We start from the raw sequence: 23,137 nt of genomic DNA on the forward strand, positions 1-23,137 counted from the left end.
GGGGAAGAGGCAAGATGGCGCAGATAATGTTCACCAAAACGTACTAATTTTCAACAGTCCTCCCTTTAACATATTCAAGACATCTTGCTGGTTCATTTTCTACTCGGTTCTATTGTGGTGGGCATGAGAAAGAAAACGGTAGGAACCCTAGATGAAAAGAGTTGTAAACAATACATTTTAACATTTCTAGTTTTTAGGAGGTGGACCTATTTGATAAACTTTGATCAATTTGTTTAGCAGGAAAGTCATAGGAATGCAATACAAAAACGATTCTGTAGCGAGAGCAGCAAGTATATTTCATACTGGCAGGTGATTACATATATATCAGGTTCGGATTGGAGCATGATCAATACAATGGCGGCTGGGAGAGAAATGAGGTCTAGCAGGAACGGCGATTGGGGATGTCAAATGTTCGAAGTTTAACGAGTTCTCATCATTCTTTGTCGCCTTTCGTTGGCGCTGTTGAGCACCGGCGGTGGAGCTACAAGTCCAGCTCTGTTCTAAGTTCTGCGTTGCAGGGCACGACCCTTTCCTCGCGTTTCTGGTCGGAAAGGTCCTTTTCGCCCTGTGTCCTTTGAGGTGATTGTCAGAAAGTTCAGATGGAAGAAGAGCGTACAAAACAGTCCATAGGGTAGGTCAGAGGAAAAGGGGGATGGAGCAAGGCCAAATTAGGAACAAACTAGGGGAACGAGAGACTTCAAATAGGCGAGCGTGTGACCGAATCCAGAGAGCGGGGACTTGTCGACAAACACTGGACATCGAGCAGGGGCATCAGGTCGACCCTTTCTTCTCATGTTGTCGAAAACAGTGCCTCGTCCTGCAGCTCTTTTCTGTCGTGGTCTCGCCTTGGCTAATGTCGCAGGTGTTCCTTAGTCTGTAGTCAGGCCTCGTGCTCCCACATCCGGTCCTTCTCTCCTCCAACAGCAGTACCCTTAAACAAGTTTGAAAAGACAGTCTTTAGAGAATTTGCAGATGAAGATAATCAAAAAGTCTATTTCTCTCCCAGCTCCAGGCAAAGAATGAAAAATGCCCGTTATATTAGTGTTCACAACTGGCATATGAATGACCGGTGACGGGCCTGTTGGATTTACTATGACTTTCCTTTACAATTATTTATTACAGTCACGACAGTTCATCTGATGGTGACCCACCTTCGTGAGACGAACCTGGCAAAGATATGCCGTTCTCTAGAGTTTTACATTTACAAAGGGTACTGTGAGTCGTCAACATGGTACTACACAGGTATTTTGCTGAGAGACGAACATGGCTAAACATTTCCTTTCTATCGATGCATCCTGCTTTTCAACTACTACGGGGTTCATTTCGATGATTTCTTTACCTTGGACTAGTCTGTTAACCTTGTAAAACATCATTCTGGATCCTACGTAACCTTTTACAGCCCGATTACTTAATTAGGAAGGACAGGGGTTTTATGGGAAACAACCAGGGACATAGGAAACTTGTGGTAAGGGCATAAATCGACCCATCTCTCACAACCGGAAATGAGGGGTAGTTTCATAATTCCAGTTTTTGGGCGGCTGATACAGGGGAGGTAACAGGGGTGATCATTTTTCCGGTTTGGGTATTGTGACAATTCGGGGCGGGGGGGTCGCGTATTTTGAGGTCCTTGTTTTATACCATAGGAGCCGTTGACATGTAGTTCCCTTATTTCGGGCCAGATTAGGGAACCTCTGTCGTCTTGCCTGTCCTTTCCCTTACGGCCCAACCTCGGTTCATTGACTTCTAGCGGAAAAGGAGAGGTAATGACGCGGCCTCAGGGTGATTGTATTAAAGACAAGTTTTTGTGCAAATACTGACGGTATTTGAAGCCAATTAGGTGGTGTGCTAGGGGTGGCAGTCTGCCAATTTCGGGGCTAATCACTCGGAAGAGTGGGAGTGCAAAAATAGAGGGAGAGAGAGAGAGAGAGAGAGAGAGAGAGAGAGAGAGAGAGAGAGCGCAATGGCAGGCTAAATAGTACACGTGCAACAGGGAGGGTGGCAGGGTATTCAAGAAAGGCTATTTAGTGCATTACACAGTAAAGGGCATTCACGGGTCTGCGTTAGAATCTTGTAATCATGCAGTTTGAGCATTAGACAGGGTAGAGGGGACGTGCCTTGAGAAAAAGGAAAGAAGAAAGGAGGTACCATTTTGTCGCACTTCTCGCATTCTCGGTCCTTCGACCAGTTGGGTCGACGCCTCAGTCACACACACACATTCCCTCATAGTTTCGCATCATACGTGACATGGGTTCATTCGTCCGGTCTGGTTTAAGGGTGATCACTTTTTATCAGGTTGTGCTAATTTTTCGGGTTTGTTCGATACGTGAGTAGTTTGCAGGCGCGCTTAGACACCACCTTGCGGCGCTAGTCCGCTTCGTGTATTAGACATGGCAAGACTTCAGATCTTCGCCACACCTCGGCTGTAATCTCTGATGTAACCTGCAGAGGGAGGAAAAAAAAAGGGGGGTGGGGGAGACAGCATTCGCGCATATTCAAATACATGGATTCATAAGTCCTTTACTTACCTCTTACTCGTCTTTCCTCCTCGGGGCAGGGTCCCCGGGGATATGGTTTCTGGAGTCGAGGGGGGTAGTGTGTCCATATAGGTCGTGTGCGGGGAAACGTAAAAAGGAAACCAGAGGTGCTTAGTGCGAGGTATCTAGTCAAAGGATGTATCTCACTATCGGGATCCTTAAACCTCTTTCAACGCTGTGGCGTTCTAAGGTTCTTCGGTTCTTGGGTCAGCTCCGTTCCCTGATACTTTGGAACGTTGTACTTTATAACATTTACATTATTTCATTTCACCCTCCTTTTACATTCCCTCATTTACACCGTTCGTTTTACCCATCCTTGGAAGTCAAGGTCTTCCTCTACGCGAGAGTTCATGGGTCAGTCGCGTACGTTGAAGGCGGAGTGTCGTGTTGTCGATCCGATCCGTCCTCCAGGGCTGGGCAACCATCTTCTTTTAACCTTAAAGAGAGAGCAGAGTAGGGTGCACAGAAAAGAACTTTCCCACCGATCCCACATTTTTAAAATAAGGCATGCAATACCCGTCCATAGTTTCAAAAAAAACTTTATTTTGCAAAATCATTTCAGCATGTGGATTATGAGGGTGCGGTCGTATTTGGCCGGTCGTGGTAATGGCTAAAGTGCGTACAGTGGGGGGTGTCGTTTGCAGCAATAAAAACATCGGAAAGTTTTACTCATTCATTTGTAAGAAACTAAAATGTCTATTAATTGGCTGGGGGTTCGGGGGCATTTATTTTCATAATTTAGAAGCATAATCATAATAGTTGCAATCAGATTTCCTATATGCATACCGTACGTGTGCGTCGTAAATGAGGTTTACATCAGTTATAAAAAATATAATACATTGTACATCTGTAATCAACATTTGTAACGGGGATCCTTTCATACTGTTCGTCGAGTGAGTTCTCCTTGTCTTTTCTAGCCAAGTGTACAAAGGATCATATAAAATCTCAGAACAGCAAGTTTATTTTAGTGCGAAGGAACACCACGAGGTGTTCGTAAGTTCCGATTGATACCAGCGCCATTTTGGGCGGGGCCGGCTCAGTCCGGAAGCAGCATCAGGGGGAAATGTTTCCCATTACTGGCAGTTTGGACCAGAGTCCTTTTCGGCAGTTCTAGAATTCATGCTAACAGAAGGAGTGGCAATGTCATGTTTGTTTCGTTGGCGATCAAGGCAGCCGTCCCTTACCGGAAGCCTGCAAAGGCCGAAGGTTCCGCCGGGGACCTTTGTAGGATCTTCAAGGCTGCGGAGATGCTGTCGGAGATGGGGGCTCGTGCTCCAGGGGGCAAATGTTCGAGTTATATTGCTGGTCAAAGTTACTCTAGTGGCCGGGGCCCGCCTTCCAGCGGACCCAGACGCCATTTTGAGGCCCTACAGGGGCCACTCTCGTCGAGTTTGCAAGAGTGGGAGAGATCCTTCGGAGTGAACGGAAGAGGTCCCTGTTGTGTGAAAGCGGGACGTTCAGCTGGGGTGCAGCTGTGATGCCCCCACCTGGGGGGGGGGGGCGAGGGAGACTCGTTCGCATCGTCTCCTTCTCCCGGTGCACTCCATGCCGCTCCTTTTCATCGCCCCGCATGAAGGTCTCTCCACATCCGGTGTTCCCCAGGTCCTGTGCTCAGTGCTGTGGGAGTATGGCCACCTGTGGCGCGCATTCGGCGCGGCACGAGTATCAGTGCAGTCATTGCAGGTTCGGTGTTCCGAAAATATGGCCACCATTGCACGTTCGGTGCTGCGCAAGTACTGGGGTGCCACCATGGTGTGTTCGGTGCTGTGGAAGTATTGGCACCATCGCCTGACTGGGGGTGTTCGGCGTCGGGCCGGGGGCTGGGAGACCTCCTATCGGTGGAGGTGGGAGAGGCTCGTCCGCGTCGCCTCTCCCTCCCAGCCCAACTTGGACAAATTGTTGTGGAGGTACGTGCAGGACATCCCGCCGTCCAGAGCTGCTGCGGCTGTTACGGAAGGGAAAAGAAAGAGGTGCCTCGTTCTTCTCTGGACATGTGGCGGGACTACTTAAGTCTATCCAGGCCCGTTGCGGCTGGCTGAGGAGACATGTGGCGGGACTACCTACAACTGCCCAGGCTGCTGGCTCCTGCCTCTCCTCCGGCTCCCCCATACGTTAAGATTTCCTGACCAAGAGTTGGCGGCCGGGCCCGCCTTATATGGGTTGCCGTTGGTTGGGCGTAGCCGTAACCCTGCCCTACTTTGGAAGGTTCCAGAATGGGGGGGGCGAATGTTCTGTTTGACTTTCATTTTCTACAGTTTACCGTTATTATTCCTTGTTTGTTGTGCTAAATTAAAAGTTCAAGTTCATTAATGGTCTACGGATTTTGTTTTACCATTTCTTTCTTTCCAGGTTGCTTTTATGCTAAGTTTCTGCTAACAGAGGTTGAGTAACACGGAAACACGTGTAGAGGGATGACGCAGATTTGTACATTACATACACACAAACTCAGACGGGGGACAGTACAAGTACGACATACAAAGACCCAAGACGAATATAAAACAGTTATTGGTCATAATTATCTCTTTCCGTCTGTGAATTTGAAACGAGGCTGGGTTCCCGTCTTGACGTTGCCCGACCTAGGAGAACTTGAGCATGCCGCTGAAATTGTCCTGGCGAAATCTGTGCCATCGGGCATAATCAAACGTGGTGGTTCTGTCTGGTCTGTCTGTGTAAGTCGGGTTCTTCTTTGTCTCGCGCTTTTTCTCGTACTGCCGGTCTGTCGTTCCTGTCGGCCCTTTGCCTTTACTCATGCTCAGTAGAGTCGGGCATTGGGCTTTCCAGTGTCCGACATACCTACAAAAAGCGCATTGGTCTGGCCCTAAGTCTGGTCGTCTTTTGCATAGTGTCGGGGGATAAGTTGTGGGTAGCGGTGTCCTGGGGTTGTCCTGTCGGTATATTTCTCTACTTGGTTTGTCCTCGTCTTTTCTCTGTCGTTGCACAGCCTCTCTGCGCCACATACCGAGACTGTCGAGCATAATTGGCGTTGTCTTATTATTTCGAAGGGCTATTTCTAACGTTTCTATTTTATCAAGGTCAAAGGATCCTGCCAGTGGCCACTGTTTGTCTTGACTCTCTTCGGTATACCTGTGCCACAATTTATTATAGGCTATGGTGACTAATCCATAGTTTATGAACATGTCCTTATTAGGGGTGCCTTCTAGTGGGGCTATATGGTCCACCTCTAATACACGGTCCGGGCTAAACAGGCTATTAATCAGTGGGGAGAAGACAGACATGACGGCTCGTAACGAGGGACTAAAAAGTCAGCACTGCCTATCTTATCACTAGGTGCAAAGACTGGACAGAATATTTCTATTCAACGTTGTTTGCAGGCAGTGAATACCTCATGGATCAAAAAATAACAAAAAGACCAATAAATAACAATGGGGAGAATGAGTAGGTCCGCAAAGATCTGCGTTACCTACCCTTTTCACTATCTGCAAAAAGGGTGGTCTCTTCCCTGTTTGCAGACAGGGAATCTCCAGGAAACAATAGTTTTGCGAACAACAGTTCAGTTTCAAGTAATTATTGAGTGGGGGAGAAAAAATAAGCACGGCTGCTGCCCTACCTATCCTCCACTGCTTGCAAAGAGAGAGCCCGTTGTTTCTCCGTTTGTAGACAGTGAATCTCCAAATAAATAAAGAGCAATACTAGTATTTTTAAACAATCAAACAATCAAGCAATCATTTCGCAACTTGTCGTGATTACACGACCTTACCCGGACCATGTGGACAGTTTCTTGTCTTCCGAATCCAGCGCCCGATCGTCCTCTTTTTCTCGTATTTCTCACGGCACTCCTGATGGTCCCCAGTCAGGACCGTGGATCACTCGAGAGAGGTCTGTTCGGAACTAGTGAAGTTCGGATGATCGGCTGCCAGACGAGGGTCTATTGGGCAAGAGCTCTCCCGATCGTTGCAGTCGTTCACTCTGTCGTCGGGACCTCTCCCACTGGATCCACGAGTCGCTGATGGGCCCCACGCTTGGGACGCCAATTGTTCAAAACTGAGTCGGGTCGGGGACAATCGATATTTGCCCGGCGGTATTGCCTCTATGACCCTCTAGTTATTTAATCAATGAAGAGGCAGGCGCTGGAGACTGGAAAGCAGGAAACAAGGTTTTTATTTTCTCCGGAGGAGAACACAACAAAACCGGCAGAAGGTATCGTTCTGAGGTGCTCTAGATACATTTCTGAGGCCTGGCCTCTTATACACTGTTTTATGACTTTATTGTAGATTACACATTCATGTTAAAGCTTTGATGTATGGAAAAGACATTCCCGGAAATCCCCTTTGGGCCCGTACCCACACACATTTACAGTCGAAGTCCCCACCCTAGTCACAACAGGTGATGAGTATCACGCAGCTGGATATTCCGCCGATTCACGGAATGTGGGGGGTTTGATCGGATCTCATGGAGTGGGGGCTTTGATCAACCCGGGGATCCTTTGATGGGGGAAGCTTTCTATTGTACGGGGAGGGGCAAGGAATGGTATCGGCAGAGCTGGGTGTCGGCCTGGGAACGGGGAAGACAAAACGGGCACACAGGGAAAAAGGGGGTTTGCGTCTAAGGGCCGGAGATCATGAAAGGGAAGCAGGGAGGTGTCGCGCTGGGAACAGGATGAGGGCCTGGGGCAGAGCAGCGCCGAAGAGGGGTTTATGACTCAAGGCAGGTGCAAGCAGGGGGTGGTCAGCGTGCAGGCTTAGTGAAGGCGAAGGGCTATGCCAGGGGCCAGCGGCATGCAAAAGGGTTCGTTCTGATCGGGGCATCTTAAAAAAATGGCGGGCGCGCACGACAAAAGTGTGGCATCAGGGGAAGAGGCAAGATGGCGCAGATAATGTTCACCAAAACGTACTAATTTTCAACACCAAGGGGTGATATTGAGTCTAGAATATTCTTAATGAAGCTAGTGTAATGGTTTGTAAGATCCTGGACATCAAACATGTCATCAGGAGGTGGTCGGATGTTGTTACTGAGGGATGTAAAATCATTAAGGTGGATGTTTCTCATGCTTCTGTTCCATATTTTGGGGTTTGTTACTTGAGAAGTATTTATTCTTAGGGGTTCAGAGATAAAGAATGAGATACAGTAGTGGTCAGGCCAGTCACAGGAGAGGATATATTCCAGTTGAATAGAGTTAGCCTTCGTAATGAGAAGGTCTAAGGTCACTCCCCTGTTGAGTGTGGGTCTGTCACAGATTTGTGTCAGGTTAAGGTCAGCAAGAATGTTTTTTAGGCTGTTAACTACAGGGTAATTCAAATCATTTAAGTGAATGTTGAAGTCTCCAAGGAAGATTCCAGGTGGATGGAATATTTTGTGTAGTTTGCATATTTATCTGTTATTGCAGGCTATATTGATGCAAAGGTATTTGCATGACAATTGAACAGGGGATTGTGGCCTGTTTGGCTGAAAGGCTGTTACGGAGACTACATGCAATGCCTCCACCTGGTCGAATGGATCTATCTAATTTAGTGATGATGTAACTAGGAGGAACTAGTACATCAAGGATAGGAGCAGAGGAAGCATTTAGCAAGGTTTCTGATAGGATATGGAGGCCACCGCCAAGAGCGAGAAGGTCATCAAGGTCCGTTGCATGTCTAGCAGCCGATCTGCAATTGAAAAGCATACATTTCAAATGGGATTTGGCAATAGCTGGGGTAGTCTGAGTAAGGATAACTTGCTTAAGGTCGTTCTTGTTTATATCGCTCTGTGGTTGAGCTTAGATTCTGTGTGTGGGTTCATAAGGATGGATTGAATTTGACCCTGATTTGTTATGATCTCAAAGTGAGATGTGTTAACTGATAGGAGGAGGGAATGGATATCTGCGTTGGATAGTGAATCTGAGCCTTTTAGTCTAATGGGCCTAGAGGGTGCATTGGCGTAGGGTAGTGTTCTCCAACTCAGGTCTGCAGATTTCGAAAAGGGTGAGATCACGTTAGTTGGGAAGTGAATTGGAGGCAAGAAGAGGAGGTTGGTCCTGATTTTAATGAATCGATCTCGGATTCCTGAAGGCCAGCGATTATTAGTGGATTGAATTGTGATGTGTGTAAGGCTTTGTAAGTCAACCTTGAGTTGTTGTAGGTTTTGTGTAACCTCATTCAGTTTGGAAGATAATGAGGTGTGGGAGTACGTTGTAGGGCCCTGGAGGCGGGGGTATTGATGCCTGTGGTATGGTGGGGTTTAAGAGAGGGTGAGTTGAGTCGGAGGTGGCAGGAGGCTGAAAGATGCGTGGAGGGGAACTCGAGATCGTGGAAAGAGGAGGAGCTAGGACATGTTGCTGAGTGGGATAGTGGGTTCAGATATTAGGAGTGTCCTTACTTGAGGCATGGAGGAGGTCAGAGGTTTAGTCGGGGGGAGGTGGTGATATCCATGGCTGTGTGACTCAGGAGCTCTGGGTGTGGGATGTGGTATGGTATGGTGATTGGTACAGTGGGGCTCGGACCCCCCGGAGATGTAGATGAGTATTTATTGCATGCCAGGTTGGGAAGGAGTTGAGAGGTGGTGGATAGGTCACTAACTACAGCTTCCATGATGAGCGGGTAAAAGTCCTAAAATATTTCAAGGTTACGATCTGATGATTGGATGAGGATAGTTCCATTGTTGTAAATGGAGGTGGTTGCTTCTGCTTTGTAAACCGCTAAGGGGGCTACCGAGAGTCTTATCCCTTGAGGAGTTTTCCTGGATGGAGAGTTGGAGAGCAGTGAGAGAAATACTTTTTTCCACTGTGCTCTTCTTTACATATAAAGGATCATGTCACTTAAAATAATACCCTTATTCATGCAGAAATAGGTCAGAGATAAGAATTTCTGGATGAGCTTGCGGAGTCTATGAATTAAATTCTTAGATTTGGGGGGGTACTTAATTTTATAAGCATATCTTCCTGCTTTTTCCAGAGTGTTGTCAGTTATTGTCAGTGGATCCATGTCAAAATGAGGAAGGCCACTAGATGGGTCAAGTAAGAATAGATGGAAGAGATAATCAGGTGGGAATGAAGGAAAACAGTCTAGATTATGTGTGCGAAGGGTAAGGGTAGAGTTGGTCATAAACCAGAGACCAAAATAGGAGATATTGGAGTCCCGTTGGGTTGAAATGATGAATGTTACTAGTAGGTAAAGGCCTTGGGAGTGTGAATGGTAATTTGCTCCAGATTTAGTGACTCAAATGCAGATCGTGGCTTACTGGCAGCCCTGGGATGTCTGAATCTTTTTTAAATAAGATGTTTAAACAAGCTATTGATAAACTTGCATATATATGCAAGAGAGTGAGGGAGATCAGTTGGCTACATTGAGAGAACAATGAAATTGGATGGCTGTGAGAGAGTATATCAAGTAGGGTGAGTAAAGATTCAGAAGGATCGCAAGAGCAAGTCAATATCCTACAGGTTTTTGGGTTAGGAAGAGCCAAAGTTCAAAGTGCTGGCAAATGCTAACACTGCTGCAAGATGGCTGCCGATGGATTAGCTGATTCTAATGGTCCATCATCACTGACAGTTTAGCAGGACAATTGATAAATTAAGTCCTACTTTGCTGTCTTCACCTCAGACTAGGTAGAGTCCTTTGGTAATGTTTTGTGCTTGAAGAGTCCGTTTTCTCTAACCTGATGGACTGATTCACAAAATGGCTTTAATAGATGGCAAAACACTATTTTGCTGTTGCAAACCAAGCGATTTTGTGAATAGCTGGAAATATTTTCAAACTGGGAAGATGTTAGTTAGAAATTCTCTGCCAGGAGAAATAACACAATGGTTTCAAATACAGTGCCCATTTATTCAAAAGAGGCACAAACCATTTGAAATGATATTTTTACATATTATTTTTATACAAATTGTTTGTTATTTGTTAATGATGCTCACTGCACATAATCAAGTCTGCAGAAATAGAAACTTGGTTCAGTGATCACTCACTTATTAACTCGTCACTCACTGCCTGATTTGGATTTTATACTTATGTCAGGAGGTAGTGAAATACAATGTGCAAAATGATAATATATTCAAAAACAAATAACAAACAATATATAGCCATCTATATAAACAGATAGATTATTTTCTATTTACAGGTTTTTTACTACAACTTAGACCGACAATCATTTTATAAAACACATCTCTAATTTTCGAATTAGCAGTGGTGGAACATGACTGGATTTGCAAGTCTTCACAGGCAAACTTCTTTTGTAGGTAGATATTCTTGCAAATATGAGGCCTAATTGTTTATTTAATGGAGTTTTTTTTCACTGCTCTCAACCCTTTTGAAAACCTGAACATTTACATCTGTAGGATATTCGGGTTTCATTTACCTGTACATTAAATCCATTAGCATCTCCGGGTCTTCCTGGAACTCCCTCATTTTCACTGTATCTGACAAGATGCTGTTAAGATTACATAGCAGCTCCTCAACCTGCAAATTAAAAATTCAATACATAAATGCAAATGTTTGAAACAGAAATTATGTAATGGCCCGCAAGCATATATTGGTTTTACAAGGAAACGTGCATAAGGCAAAAACCTATTATTACTCAAAACTTTTTTTTTTTTTTTTTGGTTAAAAACTTTTATTGAGCAACAAAATCAGGGTTACAGAGACGGGCCTACAACCTCGCGGGCTGGCCGCTAAAATCAAGGCACAATGTGGGAAAAACACTTGCGGTCACTCCGGAGGTCAGGGACAGATCGGATACAAAATGTCGCCCAAAGTATAAAACAAGATAAGGCATTTTTCTTTTTTATACACACCAAAAAAACAACAAACAACAAGAAAGGCGAATGCATAATAAACGGAGTCAGCCCAGAAGGAGGAGGGGAACCCCACTAATCAGGAATATGAAATCATAATCAGTAGGACAAAGCAGGGTGGGGGGGGGCAGCGGGGAGGACAGGCAAATCAAAGGACAGTATACGAATTTCAGGAACGCCAGCCTAGGGCGATAAGGTAACATCGGGGGGTTCAACCAATGGATCGTCGGGGTCCGGTTTAGAGGAATCTTGCAGGTTGACAAGCGGGTTGTGAGCGCTGAGGGCGATGTGCCAAGCGCGCTCCAATCCTCCTCCCGAGACCCATGGTGCTAGTAGCGCCCTGTTTTAAAAGTGCTGATACACCCCTGAATTTGGTTTTTTTTGGAATGAGCAATCTGCTCTTCTAATTTTTAAGCACTTTTTCACTTTTCCTTTTTCACCTTCACGTCCCCAGGTCAGGGTGGACTATTAGAGTGTCCATACCGCCGGGGTATAGTCCTGAAGAATGCCATGGTGAATAACAAGTAAGGCAGAAACATGTTGACTGATTAATTTTAAAACTCGTGGTATTTAGCTGAATTTAACCAAAATCCTAAAAACCTTGGCCCTTAAATTCAGACACATATACCACTTACACGTGTCTTAGGGATCACTCATTAAAAGTTTTTTTGATACCCTTAGTCACTTTTAATTTTACAATTTCCACAACACGTCCTCCCCACACGACCAGCTCCGCAGTCTTTCTGGCGTCGCAGCACACCGAAGAGACACTCGGTCTCTTCGGTGGGGCCCGATGATGAAGCATGACACTGACCAGGTCGGTGTGTGAGGGCTTTCCTACTCAAATAGAGTGACTGTGATCAAAATTACCCACTTATCTCTTTGCTCAAATATCTGGTAGCTTTGTGCGTGACCGGACCTCTCTTCTTTTGTTGTTTGATACTTAACTGGGGTGTAAGAGAGTGTCTCTGATTCTCCCTACCTCTCTCGTTGTTGATATATATTTTTCTTTTTTATACACACCAAAAAAACAACAAACAACAAGAAAGGCGAATGCATAATAAACGGAGTCAGCCCAGAAGGAGGAGGGGAACCCCACTAATCAGGAATATGAAATCATAATCAGTAGGACAAAGCAGGGTGGGGGGGGCAGCGGGGAGGACAGGCAAATCAAAGGACAGTATACGAATTTCAGGAACGCCAGCCTAGGGCGATAAGGTAACATCGGGGGGTTCAACCAATGGAGCAGCACAAATATCTCCGCGATAGGCGTTCCACTGACTCCAGATCTTCGTCCATGCCCTAGGTCTGCCCCTGGCTGTATAGACCGTCTTTTCGCGGAACATAGACCAGTCCATGTTTTCCTCCCACACAGAGGCAGTGGGGGGCCTGTGCGAGCCCAAGAGTTGCGCTATGTCCCGCTTCGCAACCATATATCCCAGGGTCGCCCATCTGGTCTGGGCCACCGAATAGTCGGTAGGTTCCCACAACAGGGGAATAGTCGGTAGGTTCCCACACGTTCAACAGGCATCTCCGGGCCTCAGGCACTAGGGCAATGCCCGTTACATCAGCCATCACTGCAAGTACCTCAGTCCAGTAGGCAGCCACCCTCGGGCACTCCCAGATAATGTGAAGAAATGTAGCACGCATCCACGCTTGCATAAACCATCCGGGGAAAAACCCATCACAACCAAACGAGGACCAGTAACATACACCCGGTGGAGGATCTTGAGCTGAACCCGACGGAGACGGGCAGGAATGGCGACCTCTTTCGGCGAGGATAGTGCCGACTGCCAATCCTCGTCATCCAATTCCAGCCCGTCGCCGACCCAAGCCTCCCTAAGTCGGACAAGCAAGTCAGCGCGATTGTGAATCAGCTTCTTGTAGATCAAGGAGATAGTGCTATCGGGGAGGTGGCCGTCCAGGATACGATCTTCGAGGGGGGAGGACTCAGGGATGGCGGCACCAGAAGTCAGAACAGAAGCAAGGGCATGGCGGACCTGCAAATATCTAAAAAATTCCCTATCACTCAAGTCATAATCATTCCGAAGGGCCTCGAAGGACTTCACCACTCCATTCGTACATACGTCACCCACTCTACTTATTCCAATCATATCCCAGCGGTCAAAACCCTTCGTCGTCCAAAGACATCCCAGACGCTCGGATGCATAAAGCGGAGTCGTCAGTGTCATGCGATCCTCCCATCCAAGGCTTACATTCGCAGCGCGCCACACACTAACCGCAATCCTGGTCGGTCCCGTAAGATGGCGCCCAGCCGACCTGGAGTAAAGCGCTCTATTAAAGTCCCCTCCCGGCAGTTGGAGTCTATCCATTTCAAAGTCCGGATCCCGACCCGGGGAGTACATTGAGTGGTTAATGGCAGACAGTTGGGTAGCCCAATAATATCTCCTGATATCAGGAAGTGCTATGCCCCCGTCATACCAAGGGATGGTAAGCTTCGCAAGGGCGATACGTGGACGCCCGTCCCAAATCAGCTGCCTTTGTAGACTCTCGACCTCTCGAAAATAGGTAGCGGGATGTCATCATAGGAATTCTGGAGTGCGTAAAGGAATCGCGGCAAGGACATCATCTTGCAGAGGGCAGCTCTGCCCAGCGGAGACAGAGGCAATTTACGCCAGCGAGCCACGTCCAGCCTCAGTCTAAGAAGCGGGGGAAGGAGATTACGTTCAAACCGGAGCGACGAATCAAGTGTAATAAAAATCCCCAGATATTTGAAGCCAGCCTGAACAACCTGGATAGGAAATCTATTCGGCAACGGGGGCAGAACACCCGAGAGAACATAAACACAGGACTTAGCCCAGTTGATAATCAAACCAGAATTTTTACCAAACGAGGTGAGAACGTCGAATAAAACATTTAAAGATTTACACGGGGAAGTAAGGTAAAGAAGAATGTCGTCCGCGTAAAGCGAAACGCGGTCCTCAAAATCTGGGGACCAACGTATCCCCTTGAGAGAAGGCTCCCATCGAAGCCACGCAGCCAGCGGCTCTAACGCGAGAGCAAAAAGTAGCGGAGACAAGGGGCACCCCTGTATGGTCCCCCTACTGAGGGAAAAGGGAACAGAAACTCGACCGTTAACCACAACCTGCGCCAGGGGGTCGGTGTATAGCAGCTTCACCCATCCAATAAACCCCGGGCCTAAACCAAACTTCTCAAGAGCTGCCCAAAGATAGGGCCACTCTATCGTATCAAAGGCCATCGAGGCGTCCAACGAAGCCAAAATGGCCGGCTCCATCAGAAGCCCCGCCCTCGCAATGGCTCCGTGGAGGCGACGCAGATTAAGAGCTGTGTTACGGTGCGGGATAAAACCGGATTGGTCCGGATGAATCAAGTCACTAATGACCGTCAGGAGGCGAGTAGCCAAGAGCTTGGCAAGAACCTTGGGCTCAACATTTAACAGGGAGATGGGTCTATATGACGAACAAAGATCCCGGGGCTTACCCTCTTTAGGAATGACCACGATCGTAGCCAGGCGCTGGTCATAGGGGAGAGCACCCTGCTCACGGGACTCCAAAAACATTGTTCGAAGATAGGGCGCAAACTTATCAGGACGCAGTTTGTACAACTCGATTGGCAATCCGTTCGGGCCCAAAGCCTTGCCCGAACGGAGAGAGCGAATGGCAGTCGCTATTTCGTCCGTAGAGAACGGGGCCTCCATAGAGACCTGCTCCAAATCGGAGAGGCAGGGCAAAGCTATATCACGCCGCAAGAGGCGAGAGTCGTCTGCATCCCGTTCTGACACAGGGGAATAAACTGCACGAAAGTAGTCCGCAAAACATTCCACTATTTCTACTGGGTCCGTCACTCTCACACCATTCGAAGTCTGAATCACCGGCACCACTCGATTCGCCCTCTCCTTCTTATCCAACCAGGCAAGCAATTTACCCGCTTTGTCCCCAACATCATACAAACGACCCTGTTGCTCTCGAAACATCATTTTAGCCGCATCTGTGACCAGAGACTTATAGGCAAACTGCTTCAGACCCAGGGCATGGAGTTTGCCAGGAGTAACAGTCGATTCCAGGTCAGCCTCCATCTCAAGTATTTCCATCTCAAGATCCACCACCTCCCGATTCCTCGCCTTTTTGGTTTCAGCAATGAGAGACAGGGCCTGCCCACGAATCACTGTCTTAAAAGCCTCCCATAGGGACACCGCAGAGGAGACGGACCCCTCGTTGTCTAGAAAATAATTGTCCAGGGACTTAATCAATAGACCACGGGTCTCAGGGGTGGTCAGGTACCAAGGGTTGATAGGAGCCACCCGGCCCGCCGCCTCCACCCCCACATCAAAGCAAAGCCAGAGCGGAGAATGGTCCGAGATGCCCCGGGGAAGGTGTCTAATCTGCCGGACAGCCGATGACTGTGCAGCTGGCATTAGGAAGTAATCCAGTCTAGACAGACTCCCATGGGCCCCAAAATGGAAAGTATATTGAAGCTGAGTGGGGTGCATAAGTCTCCAACAGTCCACCAAACCAAAAGTATCCAAAAAACCACCCAGCCACAGTTGGGCCAAAGGAGTGTCCCTAGGGGGTAACGATCACTCAGACCGGAGAACACAGAGTTAAAGTCAACAGCCATGAGAAGAGCGCCATCAGGGAGGCCCAACAGCACTCGGCCCAAATCGGAGAAGGTAGAGGTCTGCAGGCCAGGGGGCACGTAGACGGCGAACAGAGAAAGGGTCCGGCCCTCATATCGTCCCACGAGGACGGCATAACGCCCCCGATCATCAAGGATCACATCATCTATCGCAAGGGGAAGGGAAGCACGGACAAGGATGCCCACCCCCCTGGAACCCGTAGTAAACCCTGAGTGCGCGACAAGGCGATAGCCCCACCTATTCATTGCACAACAAGTATTACCCACTAGATGGGTCTCCTGCAGAAAAACAATATCGGGAGACAAACGTCGCAGGCATCGCAACACCACCCCCCTTTTTATACGATCCCCCAGACCATTGACATTCCACGAAATAAACCTCAACCCGCTACCCCCCATCCCACAGAGTGATGCAGGAACCATCCCCCATTGAGCATGACATGAAAAATTCCACTAGCAAGATAGAGTCGCCTTGAAAAAACAAAACACGAACCTCAAACACCCCACCAACCCACCCCCCAACATCCAAGAAACCACCCCCCACCCTGCACCTCTGCAGTAAGCTAAAAAGCCACCCCAACATGCAGTGTGCCTGTCGCCCAAAACCCCCCGTTCTACAAAAAGACCCCGGAGGAGGAAAGGCCCCGTCCCACCCGCCACCCCGACAGAGCTAAAGGGAGAAGAGAACACACAGAAAATAGAGGCACTCAAGTATGGAACCCTGGGAGAATTCACATGGCACGGAAACAGGGGCATAGACAATAAGTTCAGCTCTCTACACCACCCTCGGCACCACCCGGGTGTTCGGTGGGCTCAGTCCAGTTAGGCCGGTCCGGCAGAGAGTCCAGCCAGTCATTTACCGAAGCAGGCCGATCAAAGAAAAGGGTCCGTTCATTGTACTCAACTCGCAGCCTGGTAGGAAAAAGCATGGCGTATCGCAGTCCCAAGTCCCGAAGACGCTTCTTGACTCCACGGAAGCCCATACGTTGTCTCTGCACAAGCTGTGAGAAGTCCGGGTAAAAGTTCACCATGGCATTCTCGAAGGCCACCGGGCCCTTAACTCGCGAGGCCTGCAGGATAGCGTCTCAGTCCCTATAATGAAAGTTTTGCAACAATGGGCCTCGGCGGGGCGCCCGGCTTGCCCTGGCCACCCGGAACACGATGGGCACGTTCCACCGCAAAGAATTTGCTCAATCCAGATGGAGAAAGGTAGTTTTGTATCAAGTCCTCAACCAGGAGATCAACAGAATGTGGGTCAGGATTTTCCGGAACGCCAACCACACGCACGTTGCAACGCCGTGCTCTGTTTTCAAAATCCTCCAAGCGCCGAGTCATGAAATCATTCACCTTTCTGAGGTTGCCAATCTCCGTCTGTATCTCCGAGACGTCGGCCGTGAGGCTAGATGACTTGAGATCCAATGACTTCACCTTCTCATTGGTTTTAGATAGGTCGGCCCGAATCAAGTTCACATCGATGGCCACAGTATCTATTTTGTGGGCCAGAGCTTCATACTGTTGGCCGATGGTTTCTCTCATGCCAGAAATGGCGCCCATGATGTCCTGCAGGGACGGCTCCGCCGAAGCCTCCAAAGGGTGCCCAACTGCACTCGGGCCAGGCAAGGCGGCTCCAGGGGACCCCTTCGATTGCGTGTACCGGTCCATGATGTTAGACTGGACCGGGCCCCCGCGCAGGGGCGTCTTGGTCTTCCGCCTCTCTTGGTCCCCTCTGCCAGACATGACGGAGACCGCGTCCCCAAGGGACCCCCGCGACCTGGTGAAAATGGCCGCAGGAGGACAGGGCGCCGGAGCCAAAAATCAGCAGCGAGGGCACATCGAGGTGTGAACCGGCCTGGAAGGATGCGAAGCAGGCAAAAGGTGCAACAGCAACCTCGCGTCGCTGGATCCAACAACGGCCAGACACCTCCGCCGGAAGATGTAGTCTGAGGCAAAATCGAAATCGAAAGTTAAGAGGGGGACCCACAAGTCGAATCCCCCTGCCGCTGTTGTTCAACTCAGACACGGCAACAGAGCCTCACCAAGACCCGGGCGCACCACCGGGGCGGGCCCCGAAAGTTCGAGTCGACGTATCTTCGGTGCTCCTGGTTCAATTCGAAATCCAAAAACGGCATTAAGATCAGCCCAGGTTCCTCTACAAGAGTCCTCGTAATTAATCAGGATATGTTCAGGATATCATGCCGGGAGTGGCGGGGGTCCGGAGAGCACTGTGCTCACGCGGCCATCATGGATGCCCGCCAAGCTCCTCCTCCTATTACTCAAAATTAAAACCTCATGACATTGCTTTTAAATGACACACCATGAGAACAGTGTTTTTTAGAGTAATCTGAACATTTGCACTCTGGATCATTTGCCTCAACAGTGCATTGCCCACTTGCAGTTCTACCTTCACCAACATTAAACGAGTGGTTTCATGATACAATCAGAAAGCATTGCTAGAATAGTGATCTATTCTTAAGTCACACACAAGCACTCGGTCAACACAACCACTTGTACTATGTGCGGTTCATGCAGAATAAGTGATACAAGCAATATTTTTGCTAAATAATATAATTGTATGTTTATTTACGGTGTTAAAATATCTTTACATTTTTGCTCTGGAACTGTCTGGTAGCAAGGCGCTAAATCTGTGCATTGAGATACATTCTCATTGTAGCAAAATTAAAGGTAGCATGATACATCAAGTCATCCAACTATCACTTTACTAATAGTACTTTCCATAAAATATACCAAAAGACCAAGGAAAATGATGCCTGTAAAAGCAATCCAAAAACTGCAATATTGTTTTATAAAAGACTTTCTGCACAACCATTTCCCCCAAGACTGTTTGTAGAATGCTTTATAGATAACAATTTCCTCAAGACTATTAACTATATAGAATTTGTTTCTCTAGATGGATGAATGAACAGCTTGACCTAATAAGATTCTCTTTATTTGGGCTACATGGGTTACTTCCTAATAAAGAGTTTATATTACAACCAGATAGGCATGTTGGTACCCTGTAGGATTTTTCTCAAAGGTAGCTTTCATACTGCTTTACATTAGTGGTGGCATATTCTGTTTAAAAAGTCCTGAACTAGGACACTGAAGTGAAATTTGTACCTTCAGGAATAATATGATTAGTTATAGCAAAGGAATATTCAACATGAATATCTTGGTTTGAGCTGTATGAAATTTCCCTCAAAATTATTTGCTATGGATGGTTAAAAAATCAATTGTGTTGACTGAATACCGGACTGTGGAAATATATTGTTTATTGGATATTATCAGGTTTATTCAAAAGGTATTGCCCTGGAACCAGGATGCTGGGTCAATATGCAATGCTACCTTCCTTAGCTTGTTTGCTTCATTTGTTTTTACTTGAGTTTTATGATGGGAGCGTGATTGGAAGAGTAATGCAATGAAAATAATTAATCTGTTGCTTAGAAACTAGAAGCGGTTCAAAGAGGAAGAGACAGCAAGGGAAAGGGAGGTAAATAGATATGTAGAAAGTTAGAGTATGGTTAAGTTGTAAAGGTAGCTAGAGATGGGGAAGAACAATAATTACTTACCTATAATCTGTGGTTCTCCAGTATTGGTGTCTTTCATAGATTCACATGCTTGAATCATTCCCCGTCGTCGGAGTGGGAGTCCGACGGTACATAAAAAAGCAATAATTAGCATATAAGAAACCAAAACCCTTGGTAATAACCAACCAGGAAGTAAAGTAGCCCTAAGCTACAGTGTAAAAAACTTCCACACTCATGACTATCCTAGTCACTTTGTATAGACCAAACTGCAGCCAATCAGGCGTCAGCACCCACCAGAATGTTCTCCCCAGAGGCTCAGGCTCTCAGATTTTCTCGCACAGGAGTGAAACCAACGCTATCGCCTGAGGAGCCTCTGAGGGGAGGTGGGCGGGTGCATGTGAATCTATGTAAGACACCAATACTGGAGAACCACAGATTCCAGGTAAGTAACTCTTGTTGTTCTCCAGTATTGGGACGTCTTTCAAAGATTCACTTGCCTGAATCAGAGTAGTTAGCAGTACACACCATCCTGCTCATAGACGCTCCTTGTATCATAGTGCATACTCATGCTTTGCAAACAAGAATCACATGTAAAATAAGCGTCTAAAAGAGCATAGATAAGGAGGGAGAACAGAGGCTCACCTTATTTAAAAAGATTGCGAAGCACTGCTCGTCCCACTGAAGTATCTGCATCGCTGGCAGCATCTAAGCAGTAGTGCTTGGTGAAGGTATGCTTGCTGGACCAAGCTCTGCAGATGTGATGGAGAGGCACTCCAGCAAAAAGGGCTGTCGAGGAGGAGACCGCTCTCGTAGAATGCACCCTTGGCAATGATTGCAATGGCCTTCCTGCTTGCTGATGACATAGACAGATTGCTGAGGACACCCAGCGGGCTATGGTCTGTTTAGATACAGCGTATCCCTGATGTATCCTTCCATATGCTACAAATAACTGGTCTGTCTTACGCAATGTAGCAGTTAGTTGAAGATAGAATTTGAGACATCTTCTGATGTCAAGGGAATGCAAGGCCTTCTCCGCTACCGTTTAGGAAAGAATGTTTTTAGAATTACTGTCTCGTTAAGATGAAAGTCGGATGGAACTTTAGGCATGTAGCTTGGATTGGTACGAAGCACCACTGAATTTGAAGTGAATTGTAAAAACGGAGACTTGATGGTAAATGCTTGAATGTCACTGACTCTACGTGCCGATGTCAGTGCTAGAAGAAGAGAAACCTTCCAGGAAAGAAATTTGAAATCCACCTTATGAATAGGTTCAAAGGGGTGGCGCATGAGTTGGGAGAGCACCACATTCAAGTACCAGGAAGGAGGTGGACGCCGGACAGGAGGGAACATTCGGACCTTTGAAGAATTGTTGAATTATTCTTGTGGAGTACAGAGAATTAGAGCCATCTGGACGGAACCTGGAAATGGCTGCCAAAAACACCTTCAGTGTGGCATGAGACAAGCCAGATAGAGCCAATTGAAGAAAGAACGGTAAGATCTGTCTGGTTTAGCATGGAGTGGATGTAAATTGGCTGTGAGACACCAGGCACAAAACCTTTTCCATTTAAGTTTGTATGCCGTAATAGTAGCAGGCGCTCTAGCATTGGCTAAAACTTTTTGACAATCCTCTGGGATATCTAGATGGGCGAACTCAACGTGTTGAGGAGCCAAGCTGCTAATTTCAAGGCCGCTGGGTCAGGATGACAAATTTGACCCCTCTGCGTTGTCAGAATATTCGGTATTAGTTGAAGTTGAATGGGATTGCACTCCGAGAGAAGTAGAAGTTCGGTGAACCAATATTGGCAAGGCCACCTGGGTGCAATGAGGATGAGACGACATGGTTGCTGTTTCATTTTCCGAATGACCCTGGGAACCAAAGGAATCGGCGGAAAGGCGTATGCATATATCTGAGACCAGTATATCAAAAGTGCATCCCCGCAAGAGTTCTTGTGGGGAATCCAGCTTGCAAAGTGTAGGCATTTGCGGTTCTGATTCTTTGCAAATAAGTCCAGGTCGGGATGACCGCACTCTCGAAAGACTCTGTCCAGAGTCGGTTGATTGATTTCCCACTCGTGATTGGACGCTGTAGTTCTGCTGAGAGAGTCCGCTAACACATTGGACATTCCTGGAAGGTGCACTGCAGAAAGATTTATCCTGTGATCTAGAGCCCAACTCCAAATCTCCTGGGCCTGCTGAGAAAGACAGGCCGATTTGTTGCCCCCTTGTTTGTTTAAGTAATGCATTCTGGTTGTATTGTCTGACGTGATTAGAACTGTGGATCCTTGTATTACTGTTCGAAAGGACTTCAAGGCCAGAAAAATTGTTCTCAACTCTAGCAGATTTATGTGCCATATCTTTTGATGTGCCCCCCTTCCTTCCAGGGAAGCATCCGTGGTGATAGTACACCTTGGAACTTCCACCAGGAATGAACGCCCTACTTGTAGGTTTTTCTTTTGAACCCATAAAGGAAAAGCTTCTCTCATGCGGTAGGTTATGGTGATCCTGTCGTCAAACGACCCCAAAACCTGCACCCATTGGAGGTTGAGTTCCTCTTGGAAAGGTCTTATCCGAAAACGGCAGTTGGGTATGAGAGGGATGCAGGATGATAGCATCCTTAGGAATGACTTGAACATTTGTACTGAAACGTACTCTTTTTGCCGCAAGCTGAGGGCCATGTTGCAAATCTTGAGTTGTCTTTCTTTTGAGACAAAGGCTTGAGTGAGCCGAGTGTCTAATGTGGCTCCCAGAAACAATACCCTCTGTGATGGAACAAGATGGGATTTCTTGAAATTGATTGAGAGTCCAAGAGACTGGAAAAGCGACAGGCATCTTTGAACATGTACTCTTGCTGCTCCCAAAGAATTGGCCTTGATAAGGCAATCGTCTAAGTACGGGAAAAATTGAATGCCTTCCAAGCGAAGATGTGCCGCCACTGGAGCTAATATCTTTGTGAACACTCGGGGTGGTGAACGAAGCCCAAATGGGAGAACCTTGAATTGAAAATCCCTGCCAGCCACTCTGAACTTTAAGAATTTCCTGTGTCTGGGGAGGATGGGTACATGAAAGTAAGCATCCTGAAGGTCGAGGGTGGCCATGTGATCGCCCTTGGAAAGAAGCTGGAGGATTTCTTGAAGTGTTAACATCCGGAAGGACAGTTTCTTGAGGTATTTGTTGAGGGCACGCAGGTCGAGGATAGGGCACCATTCCCCTGACTTTTTTCGTATGAGGAAGAACCTCGAATAGAAACCTCTCCCTTTCTGCAATTGAGGAACTTTTTCGATTGCACCTTTCCGAATCATTATATTTATTTGGGAGAACAGCTCCTTGAGGTGAGCCGGTGGAGGACCTTTTGGAGGTGAATTTGGAGGGGATTTGAGAAATTCTAAAGCGTGTCCTCTGGCCACTACATCCAGGACCCATTTGTCCGTAGTAATTTTGGCCCAATTTGAGTAGTAATGGGATATTCTTCCTCCAACTTTTGACCCTGGTATGGGCAGAGGTGGTGGCAGGTGGCAGGTCTTATTGCCTTTTGGAAGAATCCCGTCCCCGATAAGAGGACTTTCTTTTTCCTTGCGAAAAGTTGTTGTATCGCTGTCCGTATGTTTGTTGCTTATACGGCTGGTATCGCTGGGTACCCTGTGAAGATTGGTACGAGCGTTGTTGGGAGTAGCTCCCTCTATTAGAATAGGACCCACGTCCTTTGGCACCCCGAAAGGACAATTTTCGAAACTGCAGGT

The 23,137-nt window shown here is 47.3% G+C and overlaps 1 protein-coding gene across 1 annotated transcript in view; it reads right to left on the reverse strand.

The window, feature by feature from the left end:
- Positions 1 to 23,137, reverse strand: part of DOCK8 (dedicator of cytokinesis 8) — a 765,653-nt gene that overhangs the window by 50,378 nt on the left and 692,138 nt on the right. Inside the window, exon 38 of the mRNA XM_078675733.1 lies at positions 10,824 to 10,924. Coding sequence (XP_078531859.1) covers positions 10,824 to 10,924 — 101 coding nt within the window. The remainder of the gene's footprint in view (positions 1 to 10,823; positions 10,925 to 23,137) is intronic.

This window comes from Lissotriton helveticus, chromosome 2_1, assembly GCF_964261635.1.
Source record: "Lissotriton helveticus chromosome 2_1, aLisHel1.1, whole genome shotgun sequence".
Classification (NCBI taxonomy): Eukaryota; Metazoa; Chordata; class Amphibia; order Caudata; family Salamandridae; genus Lissotriton; species Lissotriton helveticus.